Source organism: Caenorhabditis remanei, chromosome V (assembly GCF_010183535.1).
Source record: "Caenorhabditis remanei strain PX506 chromosome V, whole genome shotgun sequence".
NCBI lineage: Eukaryota > Metazoa > Nematoda > Chromadorea > Rhabditida > Rhabditidae > Caenorhabditis > Caenorhabditis remanei.
In genome coordinates this window covers 14,151,071-14,167,333 of record NC_071332.1, presented here as the reverse complement: position 1 = coordinate 14,167,333, position 16,263 = coordinate 14,151,071, and the positions used below count along the sequence as shown (strand labels likewise).

The 16,263-nt window shown below is 36.6% G+C and overlaps 8 protein-coding genes across 8 annotated transcripts; 2 read left to right on the top strand and 6 right to left on the bottom strand.

Moving 5' to 3' along the window:
- Positions 1-651: 651 nt before the first annotated feature.
- GCK72_019899 (uncharacterized protein) lies at positions 652-1,717 on the bottom strand (the record flags this gene model as incomplete). The annotated part of the gene is made up of 6 exons (XM_003115874.2): positions 652-801; positions 849-1,104; positions 1,149-1,216; positions 1,263-1,385; positions 1,434-1,565; positions 1,616-1,717. 6 exons carry the CDS (start codon positions 1,715-1,717, stop codon positions 652-654), a joined length of 831 nt encoding a protein of 276 aa, XP_003115922.2.
- Positions 1,718-2,390: 673 nt separating this feature from the next.
- GCK72_019898 (uncharacterized protein) lies at positions 2,391-5,007 on the bottom strand (the record flags this gene model as incomplete). The annotated part of the gene is made up of 5 exons (XM_003116045.2): positions 2,391-2,776; positions 2,826-3,087; positions 3,134-3,281; positions 4,335-4,821; positions 4,869-5,007. 5 exons carry the CDS (start codon positions 5,005-5,007, stop codon positions 2,391-2,393), a joined length of 1,422 nt encoding a protein of 473 aa, XP_003116093.2.
- A 523-nt stretch (positions 5,008-5,530) lies between these two features.
- On the bottom strand, positions 5,531-6,502 carry GCK72_019897 (uncharacterized protein; the record flags this gene model as incomplete). The annotated part of the gene is made up of 3 exons (XM_003116537.2): positions 5,531-5,916; positions 6,096-6,357; positions 6,404-6,502. The coding sequence occupies 3 exons, from the start codon at positions 6,500-6,502 to the stop codon at positions 5,531-5,533; spliced, it is 747 nt and encodes a 248-aa protein (XP_003116585.2).
- A 510-nt stretch (positions 6,503-7,012) lies between these two features.
- GCK72_019896 (uncharacterized protein) lies at positions 7,013-8,286 on the bottom strand (the record flags this gene model as incomplete). Its single annotated transcript, XM_003116572.2, has 5 exons — positions 7,013-7,183; positions 7,229-7,288; positions 7,714-8,038; positions 8,081-8,184; positions 8,233-8,286. 5 exons carry the CDS (start codon positions 8,284-8,286, stop codon positions 7,013-7,015), a joined length of 714 nt encoding a protein of 237 aa, XP_003116620.2.
- Positions 8,287-8,838: 552 nt separating this feature from the next.
- On the bottom strand, positions 8,839-9,208 carry GCK72_019895 (uncharacterized protein; the record flags this gene model as incomplete). Its single annotated transcript, XM_003116465.2, has 2 exons — positions 8,839-9,089; positions 9,139-9,208. 2 exons carry the CDS (start codon positions 9,206-9,208, stop codon positions 8,839-8,841), a joined length of 321 nt encoding a protein of 106 aa, XP_003116513.2.
- Positions 9,209-9,433: 225 nt separating this feature from the next.
- GCK72_019894 (uncharacterized protein) lies at positions 9,434-9,753 on the top strand (the record flags this gene model as incomplete). Its single annotated transcript, XM_053733283.1, has 2 exons — positions 9,434-9,458; positions 9,503-9,753. 2 exons carry the CDS (start codon positions 9,434-9,436, stop codon positions 9,751-9,753), a joined length of 276 nt encoding a protein of 91 aa, XP_053582196.1.
- Positions 9,754-10,014: 261 nt separating this feature from the next.
- Positions 10,015-14,050, top strand: GCK72_019893 (uncharacterized protein; the record flags this gene model as incomplete). The annotated part of the gene is made up of 15 exons (XM_053733282.1): positions 10,015-10,100; positions 10,146-10,276; positions 10,326-10,396; positions 10,446-10,577; positions 10,691-10,831; positions 10,881-11,074; positions 11,123-11,364; positions 12,415-12,565; positions 12,623-12,753; positions 12,810-12,877; positions 12,928-13,080; positions 13,125-13,337; positions 13,391-13,584; positions 13,631-13,901; positions 13,952-14,050. The coding sequence occupies 15 exons, from the start codon at positions 10,015-10,017 to the stop codon at positions 14,048-14,050; spliced, it is 2,277 nt and encodes a 758-aa protein (XP_053582195.1).
- A 140-nt stretch (positions 14,051-14,190) lies between these two features.
- GCK72_019892 (uncharacterized protein) lies at positions 14,191-16,036 on the bottom strand (the record flags this gene model as incomplete). Its single annotated transcript, XM_053733281.1, has 6 exons — positions 14,191-14,382; positions 14,436-14,612; positions 14,832-15,066; positions 15,488-15,565; positions 15,618-15,821; positions 15,873-16,036. The coding sequence occupies 6 exons, from the start codon at positions 16,034-16,036 to the stop codon at positions 14,191-14,193; spliced, it is 1,050 nt and encodes a 349-aa protein (XP_053582194.1).
- Positions 16,037-16,263: the final 227 nt, after the last annotated feature.

Here is a 16,263-nt window from a genome sequence, read left to right as displayed (position 1 = left end):
AGTTAGACATTTTCAACTGAGAAAAAAACAAATTGCTTATCTTACATCTACTGTACCCATATGCCGGTTCACATGATTGATAATCATTTTTCCCTTGCTTTTCCAGGAAGCTCCATACCTCAGTGAGTCGTTACTTATCAATTTAGAACCAATGCGCGAATAACTTTAAAACGTACGATTGTTTTCTTTTGTTGGGTACAAGGACCAGGTATCTAACCGAAACTACTTTTGTATTTTCGGGCGTATAGTTCTGGATTTCGATCTACCAAAGCTCTGTGATCTACTTATTTAAACGAAGTGTCCATTGTTTTCTCCCTCTTTTTGTAAACCTTGAAATCAGTGAGTTTTCTTTTTTGAGCTTTTTTGCGATATATCATGTTTTAGTTCTAACTTCTCCAATTACAATACTGTATGAAAACTACAGTATCCTATTATTTGAACAAGCCTCATCCGATCAGTTCGAAGAGATCAAAACTGAAAATAAAACGAAACATTTTCACAGTTGAACAAATAGTTTTAGTAAATAAGTGTATGACTACAGCCTTTTTCAATTTCATTTTTGATTTCATTTTTTTTTAAATTTCAATTTCAACTTTTTAATTCTCACAATTATTTATTAGTACCCACGGCAATTTCCAAATAAATCAAAAGTTACAAAGTGAAGTCATTCGGATAAACTTCTTTGCGAACACGTTCCACATATTCCAGAATCTTTGGGAAGTCTTTCTCGAGAACATCAGATATATGAGTGTGGAAGGGATAATATACAGTTGCGAGGAGACTGAATACTGTTGCATCCGCCTGAAAAGGAATGATGTTAGATACCATAGGATCAGACTGAAACTCACCGCTGTAAGTTTATCTCCAAACAAGAATTTCCCTCTCATTGTATTCTGAATCACTTCCAGATCTTTATGAAGGAATTCATCGAGTTCACTCCATTCAAAGTCTCCGATTGCACCAACGTTCCTGGCATAAAACCGTTTTCCGACACTTGCTTTCACAAATGGAAGAATCAAAATAGAGAGGGTAGGGGGCATGTCAAGAAGTTGGTATATAGTTTCATAAAACTTGTGTTCAGAAGTTTTGTAGCGGTAGATAATACTGAAAATACATACTTGATCATGAAATACAAAAATGAAGCTTACTGGAACAAATGGAAAAATGTCATCTTGCTGAGTGCAACTGATTGGGTTTCCAATTCATCAGGAAGCGTCTAAAATACCTTTATTTTTGTTTAATTTTCAGTAAAAAAGACTCACTGGAATCTTGAAATGACTTTTCAATCGCATCTCAGTCAGATCAGAGTCGGAATAATGTTGACCGTTTAGTTCAATGAAAGGTAGAAGTCCATTTCTTGATCGCATTGTGGTACATTCAACGATCTGAAATTGAACGACTTAAAATAATACGAGCCGCCGCTATCAACTTACTTCGTGTGGAATATTGTAAATTCTGCAAAGTACTTCAATTTTCATACAGAATGGGGAAAGGTTTGGACAGTTTTTCAGACGTTTGTACTGGTATAAGTATACTGTATCTTTCTTGTAATCTTTTTTTTGAATCTGAAAACTAATATAATATTATTTAACTTTCATTTCGATCTGTTTTATACCTCTGGCTTTTCTTTAATTCTTGGTGGAGTGAATAGATCTTTCAAATACACGAAAATAGTTCCGAAGATCACAGCAAATAGAAGAAAACAACAATCGAACATTTCGAACCGATATAAATAAATGGGAGACAGTGTTAGAAGAATTCTCAAGGTTGTTTTCTTTTATAGGAGAACAGATGATGACAAAACGAGATAAGAGAATACAAAGAGGAATAGATAGTGAGAGAAAGTGTTGGACTTTGTAGTTCATTATGTTTCGACGGATGTTGTAGTGAAGTCGTTGTTTAGATGTCCAGTTGAATTTAAACGATAAAAGATAATTAGTTACGTTTCATTCTTTTGCCATTCTGAAGTGGTAGGCAACACTAGAGTATACATATGTAGTATTTTCAATGTTGTCAATTTGTTGTCAATTTTAGTAGACACTTTCTTGGCTGGATGGGAACGAAGTTGGGTAAAAGGAGTGTTAAAAAAGTGGATTGAGAAGCGTCCAGTTTCCAAATGGTAATTTTTTTGAACTTCTGAGTTTTCAGTTTGAATAAACTTTTGTTGCATTGATTTCTTATTACACTTGCTCATGTGTATCAACCGTTAAGAATCTGAGGCTTCAATAAGAACTTTATTTAAACATGATGGTCAGGCATGAAAAAACAGAGAGCATTGAAAATGATTTTTGTTGTCGTCGTTTGGTGTTACAGGTCGTAAACCCGTCTTGAGTTTGTCTTGAGGTTTGTCGAAGAACTTAGTATATAAGGTGATTTTAAGATTCAATCAATCAGCAAATTCTGCAGGTGGTGGCGCAGAAAGATCTTCTCTGAGCTGCAGTGTAGAAGGTGTTGGTACAGAATCCGTTGAGGGACCAGGCTCGGCAGTTGGTGCTTGAATCAGCAATGTAAGAACTGCATGTTCCGGTGGTAATAGTTCTGGTAGTGGTGGAGGAAGCACACTTGCCACATGTTCTTTGGCAGTAGGTGGCGACGAATGTCTCCAATCCGGTGGCAGTGCAAATTCTAACGTCATTGGCACAGTCCATAATGGCATCGACGCATCCTCCCTGATTACAGAATCCACAGGCTGATGGGCAGTCCACAGCGATAATTGGTCTCCAGGTAAGCGAGAGGCATTGGGATTGGGTGATGGTATTGCAGTTGAGACGTGGGACTGTAATTATATATTATATACAACCAAGTTACTTTTGTAGTTGGCTTACAAGCAACATTTGGGCAGTTGTAAGAATTTGTCTGACAACACAATCCACAAGTTCTTGGGCAGTTATCCATAGCAGCCTTCTTCATGTCTTGGACAATACCGGCTGGAGTGGCGGTAGCTGTGGTATAGCATGCCAATGGTCTTTGTTGGTCTCTTCCTGGAGATGGATATCCGTCAGCAACAACTGGTGCCGGGTAGAGGATAGCACAAGACGAATCGGAGATAACATTGGAGCAAGCGGTGGCAGCTGGTGTCCAGACGAACTGTAATTTTATAGATATTCTTGTGTAAATTGTTATCTAAACTCACAGCAGTTCCATTGTAACTGGTACAATTGAGGTCTCCTCCGATGACAGCACTAGCCTGTGGAGCCAAGAAAGCCAAGATAACAGAGAGAAGAGCAATCATTTCGGCTGAACGATTGGGTGAGCTGCTCTGTGTGACCAAGACAAGAGAGCTGAAGAGTGAAGTTTTTGATTCAAGAATTTCTTTTTATACTGAACTAATTGTCTCTTTGAACAACTGTTTTCAAACTGTTACAGTCTGGTTTACGTGCACAAGATGCACTCGGTTTTTTCGAACATTTTGTTTAGACAGCTGGTCTGGCCAGAGTATAAACTACGATAAAATTTCTAGGAATGACTTGGATTAGGTGATGATGAAGAATCGTCGTAATCAACTTGATTGAATGTTGTCTAAATTAAAAGTTTTCTAGAATCTTCTAATATATTTGAAATACTATATTTTACCTTGTGACATTCTGTAGTTTGCTTTAACACCCACATGTTTTAGATGACTGGATAGATATTTGTTCAGATGCTAAATCCGTTGCATATGTTACAAAATCCTGTCTGCCAAAATGAGACAAATATTGTTTTGATTTGTTGAACAGCTTCATTCATCCATTATATTTTAGCAGGCTTCAATGTGGTGTGAGACATTGCTATATTTTCACTAATGTGTGAGAACGAGGACAAATCTTTTCCACTAATAAGATTCTAATCTGTAATACTTTCAAACTTCAAAACTTTCTCAATACCTAATGCCAAAGAACGTGCGGCAAGTGTGCTTCTTCTACCACTACCATAACTATTACCACCGAAGCATGTAGTTCTGACGTCGCCGATTCAAGCACCAACTGCGGAGCCTGGTCCGTCAACGGATTCTGTACCAACAACTTCTACACTGCAGCTCAGAAAAGATCTTTCTGCCCCTCCACCTGCAGAATTTGCTGATTGATTTGCAACACTTCAAAAAACAATGCATATTCTATTTTCTTTGATAAACTTCAAGACAAACTCAAGACGGGTTTACGACCTGTAACACCAAACGACGACAACAAAAATCATTTTCAATGCTCTCTGTTTTTTCATTCCTGACCATAATGTTTAAATAAAGTTCTCATTGAAATCTCAGATTCTTAACGGTTGGTACACATGAGGAAGTATCATATGAAATCAGTGCAACAAAACTTCATTCAAATTGAAAATTCAGAAGTACAAGAAATTACCAATCGGAAACTGGACGCTTCTCAATCCATTTCTTGATTTGGGGAATGGCTTGAATATCTTGAGAATGAGTCTTCATCTCAGGAACATCCTTGAACAGACCCTCTCCCTCTCTAGCCAATAAATCAGCTGAATGTTGAGCAACCAACAAATCAATCCACGTCAAGGAATCTCCAACCATGAATCCTTTTCCACTGGCTTTCAATGCATTCGACAAGAATCCGTAATGTTTCTTGAAAGCTGGGAGGTAGACAGTCTTGTAGAGCTCATCGGCGTCTCCCTCCGTATATCCGAGTTTCACTGCGAGATATGGGCGGGCTTCACTGTAGTAATCCTTGAATTGATCAGCCAATGAATTGACTTGAGCCTCTTCCCAATGAGTTTTTCCATTGATTCCGAACTCACGAGCAAGATAACGAGCCATTGCGTGAGACTGGGCAAGTGGTTTTCCGTCTACTTCAAGCAGGGGAAGTTGGTTGTATGGGGATTCTGGAAATAAATAGGTTGAACTACTTTTTAGGATACAGTAAACTCACTTCCAGTTGCCTTGAACTTTGCCCATTCTTCATCAGACAATCTGTTGTCTTCGTACTTTTTTTCAGCGAATGCGAAAATTTGGCGGCAGATCTCTCCGGCTCCACGGCCATCAAAGTAGGTGAGTTTGTAAGAAACCATTTTTAATTGAGAAGAAAGTTAGTACAGGAACTGTGAGTACTTAAAACTTGGGGAGAGTTTATATATAAGGCTGTAAAAAGTTTTGTCATCTTTAGTGAGCTTGAAATGATGACAATCTGGAATAAATTGCACCGAAAGTGTTATGAAATACTAGGCGCAGCAGTACGAAGATCGAAATGATGCGTACGTTTCGAAAATAATAAAACTGATTGCGAGATGGCATGTGAATTATTGATGACTATTGTTTTAGAGCATTGATCTTTTATCAGATATTTACTTATCAATTCTTGAATTTTCATAGTATCAATTTGTGAGAAATATGAATAAAAAATAAAAAATAAAACTTGTTCAGTGAAAACTTTATTGGATCATGTTGGTCAAGCATGAAAAAAGAAATCAACTGAAAAAATATCTTAGCGTTGTCTTATGATGTGAATAGTCGTCAACCCGTTGTGATGTCGTCTTGAAGTTTGTCAGAAAAGCTACAGAAATGATATGCACGTCTAGAAGTGTTGCAAATCAATTAGCAAAGTCTGCAGGAGGTGGCGCAGTACGATCTTCTCTGAGCAAGAGTGTAGAAGGTGTTGGTACAGAATCCATTGGCGGCCCAAGCAGTACAAGCGGTGCTTGAATCAGCAATGTAAGAACTGCATGTTCCGGTGGTAATAGTTCTGGTAGTTGTGGAAGAAGCACACTTGCCACATGTTCTTTGGCAGTAGGTGGCGACGAATGACTCCATTCCAGATGCGGTGCAGACTCTAATGTCATTGGCACAGTCCATAATGGCATCGACGCATCCTCCCTGGTTACAGAATCCACAGGCAGATGGGCAATCCACGGCAATGATGGTTCTCCAAGTGGGCGAGAGGCATTGGGATTGGGTGATGGTAGCGCAGTTGAGACGTGGGACTGAAATAACTAATTTCATAAAATTTTTATCTTTTTTTTAAAGAAAAAGTCTACTAGTTAGTTTGAGTATTGGATTACTAAAAATTAAAATTGACTAACTAAAACCAGTCTGATCAAATCTGCCGATAGATCATACTAGTTCCGAATCTAGATCTGATATAGTTGGAACTGTTACTTACATTGAACATTGGCGCAGTTGTAGGCTGAAGTCTGGCAGCACAATCCACAAGTTCTTGGGCAGTTATCCATAGCAGCCTTCTTCATATCCATGACAATAGCGGCTGGAGTGGCGGTGGCAGTGGTATAACAGGCCAATGGTCTCTGTTGATCCATGTTAGGTGCTGGATATCCGTCAGCAACAACTGGTGCTGGGTAGAGGACAGCGCAAGACGAATCGGAGATAACATTGGGACAAGCGGTGGCAGCTGGTGTCCAGACGAACTGTAATTTTATAGATATTCTTGTGTAAATTGTTATCTAAACTCACAGCAGTTCCATTGTAACTGGTACAATTGAGGTCTCCTCCGATGACAGCACTAGCCTGTGGAGCCAAGAAAGCCAGGACAATCGAGATAAGAGCAATCATTTCGGCTGAACGATTGGGTGAGCTGCTCTGTGTGACCAAGACAAGAGAGCTGAAGAGTGAAGTTCTCGATTCTAGACATTCTTTTTATACTGAACTAATTGTCACTTTGCACAACTGTTCTCTGGATATTTCGATGTAATTTCACAAGATGCACCAACATTTTCCGCGGCAAACTGTTTAAACAAAAATTTTGGCCAAAGAATGAACTGCACCGAACTGAATTCCGCTGAATGGTTTTCAGCACTCTCAACTCTCTCAATTTTCAGATTTTCAATGTTGTCTTTTTGTTATTTTTCTAACCCACGACTTCTAAATTGTCTTGAATTTTATTTTATTTTCAGCATTTGTAGTTTGGTTTACCACCCACACATCAATGTCACAGCCATGTTTGTTCAGATGCAAAATTCGTTACAAAATTTCATTTTTCCCAAAAAAAAACCGATTTGCAAACAATGTTAGACATGATTTGTTGAGTACTTTCATGAAAATTATTTATTTTCACAGGATAAATCAAAAATTAGTAGTTCTCTCCTGAACTGTGTACGGTGCCACATCAGAATATCTGCTGAATCCACACCATGCCAACGCTGCTGTCATGTTGGATCTGTTGCTGATGAGGTAAGATGTTTGAATAATGAAGTGAGTTGTGAGAATGTCAATCCATATTATTGCAGAAAAAATCTGAAATCCCCACTGAATCAGGCATAGTTTTTATCTACTTGTTACCAAATCCTCATTCAGTTGTGCCAATGCAGCACTTAATAACAAAATAGAAGGTATGTAAAGCTGAAATTCAGGTACTTGTTCAAGCTAAAATAAAATCTACGAACTAGTTTAAAAACCAGAAGAACGGAAGTTTGATACAAAATAAATCTTTCTGGTTGATTCGCCTGGACAGACCGAAGATTTGACAACTTTTTGATCCTAATTACCATTGGGATGTAAAAGAAGGCTGAGAAAACCATTAGAAAATTGATAATAAAGTAGATTCTCTGAAACACAGACGGAGATTTTATACCGCACTCTCAGACTCGTTCGATCATCAGTAGTGATCATACGAAAAAAGTTGTTCATCTCAAAAAATCTTTATTCTACTTAGAACACTGGATACTATCTTTGATCAAAAAGATTGGCGAATCAAAGATGGTCAACTTTTTTCGTGTGTCTATGTTTAGTTGGTCGATGCTTGATCGACTCCGAGATATGCTTACCATATCCAATGAGTTATAAAAGTTCATGAATTCAATAAATGGTAAACTGAAGGTTGAATCGGCTGGAATCATGAACGCCTTCACAACTCTCAGAATTGAGTTGAATAAGAACATGTAGATATACAGAAACTTGATAAGTCTAGACCACCCTTTATCACTCAATGTGATGTAATCAACTGACCATTCGAAGAAGAATAAGAGACACCGTTGGATAGCAAGAACAGATAACAGAATGTGTTCAATCATAGTGACGGTTAGAATAAAAAGGTACAATAATGGAATTAGCATAATAATAGATCCAGATATCTTTTTACTTACATTGTTGCTGAAATAACTTTTTGATGTTTGTTGTTATCGGTAATCTTACTAGATTGCCAGAACTAAAATCAGTAACAGAACAGAAATCCAGAATGTTTTCTGCAGAAATTTAGTAACATCATGAAAATGACAAGTGATATGACATGTTGATGCCTGGAAAACAAATTTTCAAAAGCATTATTATTCTAAAAATAAACTCACTGCCCTATCTTTATCTGCATTTTTCCGTGACACATGAATAAAGATTGGATACATGCAAGTGGTTGAAATCAGGAAAATAGTCACGATTGGAGCAGTAAAAATCAAGAAAAAAGCACAGGGTAATATAGATATCTCACAAAGATGAATCTTATCTGATGGAATGAATGCAAAGTTGTTAATTGGAGAAGTTTCCAGATTTGAAGTGTTCATTTTCATAAGATTTGTAGCAAAAATTACCGAAAGCTTTCGAATTTATAGTAGTTTTTCAGATCGTCATCGAACATTTATAATTAACTCAATTTTTCTCGGAAATAATAAGGTTAACAGCAAAAACCAAAATCTAATCATGTGTGAACTTACAGCTGAAAACACGAGGATTTCTGGTTATTGCACTCGAGTTCAGAAGAGAGATCAAAACATGAATGTTTCTGCAGAAAGGTAGCCAAAGTCACATAGTTTTTTTCTCTTAAAAATGCTGGTTCTCTCCTTGACAAACATGGGATGTCACATCGTCGTAACTGTACTCCGATAAAGTGATAACATAATAAATTTATTGAATCCAAAGGTTTGAAAATCAAGAATAGAGAAATGTATCAATCAACATTTTCAATTCTTATACTCTTCTTTCTTCTTCTCACAATAGGCAGCATACTTCGTTTGATCTTCTTTTGATTGAGTTTTAATGAAATCTTCCAGATTGAACATCAGCTTGGTAACCGCCTCTATCGCATCTTGAAAGTTCGGTGTCTTTCCATATTTCGAGAATGCTATGTATGCCTCTTCACTAATCTTCATGATTCCATCAACAGCTGAAGTGGAAAGTCCAGCGGCAACCAGTTCGGCTCGGTACTCGTCACCTGAATGGAAATTTTGTTTGAATAATTTTAACAATTGTTTTTTAAGTACCAGTTGGACGACGGGGAGCTGAAAATGCAACAGAAATAAGACAAGTTGAAATGAGAAGCAGTTTGAACATTGTTTCTTGTTGATTTTATTAGATTTAGTTTTCTGTTTTATATGATAAAAACCGTGCACTGTGAGTTATGTCCTATTCTGTAAAACCAGTTGTTTTTCCTTCTCAATAGCCATGAACCGTGTGTTGTGACCGACAAGTCACAAATCACAACACACAGGTTTGCAATGTTTAAAAGTGGAGGAGATCCAATAGAATCAAGTTAATTCTAAAAAATATTCTTGAGCAATGCCACTTCCTAGTCGCTTAACTGGTAGGTTATTCTATTTCTTAGTCCATTCAACTCAACGTTTCCAGGAGAAGAGTATCAAGCTCAACTTGTGTCAGCAGGAGTTTCTCCTCAAGCAATCGAGGGGATTCTCAAGGTATGTGCAGATGGAAAAGATGCATATTCCAAGTACGGGGACAGTCCAAGTTTCCACGATGCAATTGAATGCGTAACCAAACTATACGTGGATTTGGAGACGTTCATAAAGACTCAATCTGAAGAAGATCAAGCTGCCTATGCCAAGTTTCAAGTCAAGAGAGGAGCTGAATATAAAAACTAAATACTAATCATGTGACTTCCATAAATAAAGTTTTCGTTGAGCTTCTTCAAAAAGATACTTTAAACAAAATATCGTAAAATTCCAAGACATGGGGAAAGACAGCGATGACGTCACTTCTAACAGTGCACTCTGTTTCTATGCGTCTCCCTACTATTTCCAAACTTTTCCACCTCCTACGTTTATTACTTTTTTTGATCTCTCACAATTTCCTTTTGGTTAGTTCTCCAAATATGAATCTTCGGAACTCTGAATATTTCTAATATGTCGAAATGCCAAGTCTGCTCCAAACAAGCTAGTGGAAAACGCTTTGGAGCCATTGTTTGTAGAGCATGTGCTGCGTCTTTTAGGTCAGCTTGATTATATTTTTATTAATGTTGTAAATTATGTTCTAGACGATCCGATCTTTTCAAAAGAACCATGTCATGTAAGAGAAACGGAAAATGTGAATTTTTCATAAATGGTTTTTTCATTTGCAAATACTGCCGATTGCAGAAATGCATCGAAGTTGGTATGAATTTAGAAAGTTGGTTTCAAAAGTAATTAGGTCAGCAGAAAAATCCACGTTTCTACAGATGTGCATTTGAATAGTGATTGTTCTACGGTGGATAAAGAAACAACAAGACTGGAGAGTGCGATTCCACCGGTGAGTCTCATAACTTTCTGAACTAATTGTATCCATATCACCTTTTCAGACAATAGACATTTTCTGTGGAAGATCAAATCTTATTATATTTAGAATGCCAAAAAACTCGTCTCAGGGATACTCAAAAAATGTTATCGATGTTCAGCTTTTGATTGATAAAATTTCAAATATGATACAGCAGGTTAGTCTCACTAGAAGTGAAAATGACAAATGTCTTTTCAGGGTCCAGCATCTCCAATCTGCGCTAATAACAGCTTATCTAAACTAGCAATTGCACTTCATCCAGTTTTGAAGTCAAGGCATTCTGTGAATCCTCCCGATTCCTTAAAATATGGAAGAGAAGAATCATTAGCTCAGTTGGAACATAATGTTGTTTTGGTTGCGAATTGGTTGACATATTTTGACGATTTTCAAATGCTCCCTCCGAATCTTCAGGTAAGTATAAAATCAATGAAAATGCGGATATTCCAATATTTATTGTCAGCTTCAAATGGTTCAAGGAATTTGGAGTGTCTGGTGGAGATTGAAACGATTAGCTTATTCGTCATCAGAGATCAAGAAGAACTTCGATAAGGAAACAATCAGAAAAATGAAAACGGATACTCTGATAAGAAGGTACGATCAGAACAGAATCGATATGTCATGGCTATCTAAATATTCAGTGGAAGAGCTGAAATTGTAAGCGTCCAAATGAACTTCATAAGATTTAATTTTTAAAAGGTTCAGTTTCATTGATCTAAGTAACGAAGTACGTCTAGATGAGATGACTCGTGCAATGATAGAACTTGAACCAACTGAAGTGGAGTTATCGTATATGTTCTGTCAATTATGCTTCCATACAGTTGGGAAAAGATTTCAAGGAGAGATTCTGCAGATTTCTGAAAAGTTTCAAGAAACATTGGCAAACGACTTGCATGAGTATTATGTGAAAGATCAGAAGAATCCGTATTATATGAAGAGACTGGCTAGTATGATGAAGATAAACAATCAGATACAGGTAAGAACGAAGATTTCGATAAGACCCAACAGAGTACTTTCAGATGGAAACCTATAAAAATAAACTTAAAACCGAGTTAGCTTTAATTTTCGACGTCTTTCATGTTGAAGTCTCTCATCCTGAAATGTTTTTAGAATTCTGATTTTTAATGAATGTTTCTCATCATTTTTCGAAATATTTGTGGAGTTTTGATTGAAATATTTTCAGCGATTAACAGTATTGTCTGCATACTCTTCTTTTTTGGTTGACAGGTTCGAATCTCAGAAATTAAAGACATTAATTCTTTTTGAAAAGTATTATGTAGCCGTGGCTGGGAACCTATATTATTATAAATGGGTTGATCTACACTTCGTGACCAACAATATTGAATTGCAACACCTTTTTCTCTGTAATCTATGTCATGTAATACGAAGACCTCATTCACGCATTTTAACTATCATATAAAACTTTTCTCGAGTGCTTTTGCGTGAGACGAGCCGTATTTTATTTGAATAAGAGCTGATTCTTTGCACTTTCCGTCAACAGTTTTTATAAACTGGGTTTCGTTAAATGACAAACAAAACATTGAGAGCAAGAATTGAATATTGATATTTTGATCGAACTTGAGATATTTCATCAATAAATTTAAAATAATTCAAACCAATGATCTTGTTTCCTAAAATTCTAGTATTTGTGACATTCAACAGAAACTTGAAAATTGAACTTTTCCATCTCTCAACATGTCAAATGAACAGTTTCAGTCACTCTGATTATCAGCAGCTTATAACACTTCTCCTCGACATTTCTTTGTCATTTCCATCTTTTCACTGAAAGCTGACAGTTGTATGTAGTCCTCCCAAGTGACACATGACTCACTATCAAATGCTTCAAAATGCTCTTTTTGCCTCACTTTGTTTGAAGAAAAGCTGCGTCTCCGTACTGTTTCAAAACCCTTCATTTTCAGCTCTCTGCGCCTCTCTAGGTTTAGTAATCTTCTACGATCGCATTACTAAACAAACTTCTCGCATTCATTTTTATGTAGCTTTGATGATCGATTGTGAAATGTATGGAGAGATGAGCAGTTGTGAATCCGCATGTTCCAGTCCCATCAGTTGTCAAGTCTGTGGACAAGAATGCAATGGAAAGTTCCATTATGGAGCAATGGTTTGCAGAGCGTGCGCTGCTTTTTTCAGGTCAGTCTTATCATTGAAATCTATAATAAAGTTATGTTTTATTGGTCTCATTTTCAGAAGATCAGTCGAGTTCAAAACGTCCAAATCATGTCATAGAATCAAAAAATGTGATTTTTTGAAGAAAGGATATTTCACTTGCAAATATTGTCGATTGCAGAAATGTCTTAAAGTTGGAATGAGCTATGAAAGTGAGTTTTGGTTTATATCTATGTGGACGTTCAGAGAGAAACTTCATGTTTTCCAGGATTTCAGTTTGATAGAGATGTCAACAAAGTTAACAAGATAGTAGTTCTAGGAGGAAGGATCCCACCGGTGAGTACCATTTTCTAGACTTTTATTTATATTTCTTATCATTATTTCAGTCAATTGATACGTTCTGTGGTAGATCAAATCTAATAATATTCCGGGGACCACAAACTTCTGCTTCTTCGTCGTCTTGTCCTTCTCCAGATTCCCCGAAAAACTTTATCAATTGTCAGTTTCTAATCGACAAGGCTATTAAAATTTTACAACAAGTAACGGTTTTTAAAGTTTCAAAACTTTATTCAACGAATTTTAGGGTCCAGAATCGCCGATTTTCACTAGAAACCGATTGGAGAAACTGGCCGTTGTATTGAATCCGGTGCTTGAATTCCAGCCAGCAATCGAGCCACCAGATATGGGAAATTTCGGAAAGGAAGAGTCATTGGCACAACTGGAACACGTTGTGATACTCGTTACAAAGTGGTTGACTCATTTCGATGAATTTCAGATGCTCCCAGCAAAACTTCAGGTAGGCTAAAGCAGGAAATTCTAGAGATTTGGAACCTAAAACAAGATTTTCAGATCCAAATGCTGCAAGGAATCTGGAGTGTTTGGTGGAGATTAGGAAGGCTAGCTTACACGTCAATGAAAATTAGAAGAAGTTTTGATATTGATACAATCAAGCGAATGGAAACGAACACGTTGGTTCATAGCTACGATCAGGAGAGACTTGATATGTCATGGCTATCAAAGTATACTGTGGATGAGTTGAAATTGTAAGAGTGCTCTTCTGAATCTTGGTGATTTTTTCGTTTTTTTTAGCTTTATGGATATAAAAAATGAGGTCCGTTTGGATAACCAGACTCGAGCAATGATAGATCTTGATCCATCTGATATAGAACTTTCATTCATGCTCGGTCAACTATGTTTCCAATATGTCGGAAAACGATTCCAAGGAGAAATTCTTCAAGTTGCTGATAGATTTCAAGAGATGTTGGCGAATGATCTACATGATTATTATGTGAATGAATTGAGAGTACCCCAGTATGTGACTAGACTGGCGAGTATGATGAAGATCAACAATCAGATACAGGTACATTTCAGAAAAAAGATTAGTGTACATATTGAAATTTCAAATTTCAGATGGACATCTATAATAACATAAAGAAAACAGAGTTGGCTAACATTTTCGATATTTTCTGCGTTGAAGTTTCTCATCCAGAAATGTTTGTAGACTTTTGATCTCTAATTAATAAAGTTTTCGTTCTTAATTGAATGTCACCATTTTTCAAGACGGTGAGTTTATATTTATATGACAAGAATATAAGTACAGAATAGTAAAACATAATAATGACAAGATTAATGTACATAAGTTCATCACTTCAGAATTTTCTGAAAAAATCGATTGATTTGTTTCCTAGCTGCATCTCGAAAACAGCGTTGGTTTCTAGAAGAGAGTTAGATTCCTCTCTGCTGTGCCGTCCTGTTATGCCTAAATTGATAAGATCCAAATTCAACTGATTATCAGGATATCTAATGGAACAATATTCGAATGTATCGTTTTCAGGGAGGATCTGAAATAAAACAAAAATTTGAAAATGTTCTCTTTCTTCTTCAATTTGCTCACCCTTGCGAGCCAAGTAACATCAGACTCCGAAATATTCGGCATGAAAACGGAGAAACGCTTGAAATGAATCAAATTTTGAAGTGGAAGTTTGAAAGGCGTATTACACATATCCAACTCAATTGCCAGATTCCATTGATCCAATTCCACCACTTCTCTCATCATTTCAGAGCAATCAGACTATAATTCAATTTTAATTTTTTCGAGAAATACAGGTTTGAGATACGGAAGAATTGAGAGAATCGTATCGCTCTTTTCATCTTTTTCCAATGGAACTTTGAGTTGAAAATCGAATGATTTAGCATGAACAAGACGTCTGAAAGATAATTTTTTCGAATTTCCAGATGTCATAACTTACTTAAAAGTTCCGAAATATTCTTTTAATTTATTGCATCTCACCAGGACATTCTCCATCACAGCTCTTCCGTCACTGCGAATTTCCGAAGAGAAACTTATTTTCAAACTTTCCAATTCCAATGTTTTATTTTCGAAGATAGTTCCAGCGTCCATTATTCCACGATAAAAATGATGTTGTCCAATCAAAGTTTTCACATTATTCTTGAATTCGACGTTACATTCATTCTTTCCTTGCTTATAAATGATTGGTGGGAGGTTTTCAATACGGAGTTCCGTGCTAAAATTGGCGAAATTCAAACTAATACTTTCGCAGGTAAGGTGTGAATTGTCCAATTTGCGTCTGATCACTTTGGAGACTTTTTGGAAGTTTAGTCTGAAAAATGGCTGTGTTAAAGAGAAATTTAAAAAGACTTTCAACATTAACAAGGGAAGTCTTTGGAGACGTGGCTTACAAACGATCTATAAATTTGGTCATAGGTACTTTCGCCTACGGGGAGTCCATTTCTGTAGTCAAAACCTGAATTAGCCGCATAAAATCGGCCATATGAAAAGTTTGAGAGCGCATAACTCGGCTCGCAGAGAGATTTAGCAGGTTTTGACTGGATCGTTTGAAAGCCACGTCTCCAAAGACTTCCCTTGTGAGAGTGCGATGAATTGCGAATAAGAAGTTGCCTATGAGATTTCTCAATATAACTAACCGATCTTTTATATCCAAATGTTGCACAATTTTTTCCATGACTTCTTTCGAAACATTGGACAGGCAAGCATCGACACTTCTGCAATCAGTTATTCTGAATTACGCCAAGTAAATGTTATTATTTAGCTTACAATTTGTTTTCCTCCATCTCAAACATTCCACGTTCGAAACATTTGAACAAACGTTTGAACTCTTCGTATTCTACAATTCCTTCTCCTAAAACTTCTCGAATTGTTTTGAATGATTGTCCCCATGGTTTGTTTTGAACGAACTCATATAGAATACAGTAGTGAATATCTTTTTTATTGTTTTGAATACAAGTTTCTTGGAAATTTCTGAAAAAAAAAAACAGATTTCCGATTGAATAAACGTGTACAGACACTCACATTTTCAGACAATGCTTGAGATAATCAAACGACGGACGGTTGTATCGAATATTCAATACGTTACTGACACGGATCAAAGCATTTTCCAAAGAATCGCTTTGTTTTTCTTGATAGATTATCACAGCCGCCACTGCATCACTGTTTTTTAGTAAAACTTCCGTCATTTCGTTGTTTGCTGTAAATTTATGAATTAGACATTGCGGATTATTTCAACAAACAAAGTTGACATGTATTGGGTTTAGAGAATCTGTATTTCAAAGTTTCAACACTCTAAAAACATCAATATGTTCCAGTCGGCGTCAACACAGCTAAATTTGAAGTCGGAAAGAAATCAATAAGAGATCTTTTTTTAATCAAATATCGTTTGATGCAAACAAATGTTAAATATTCA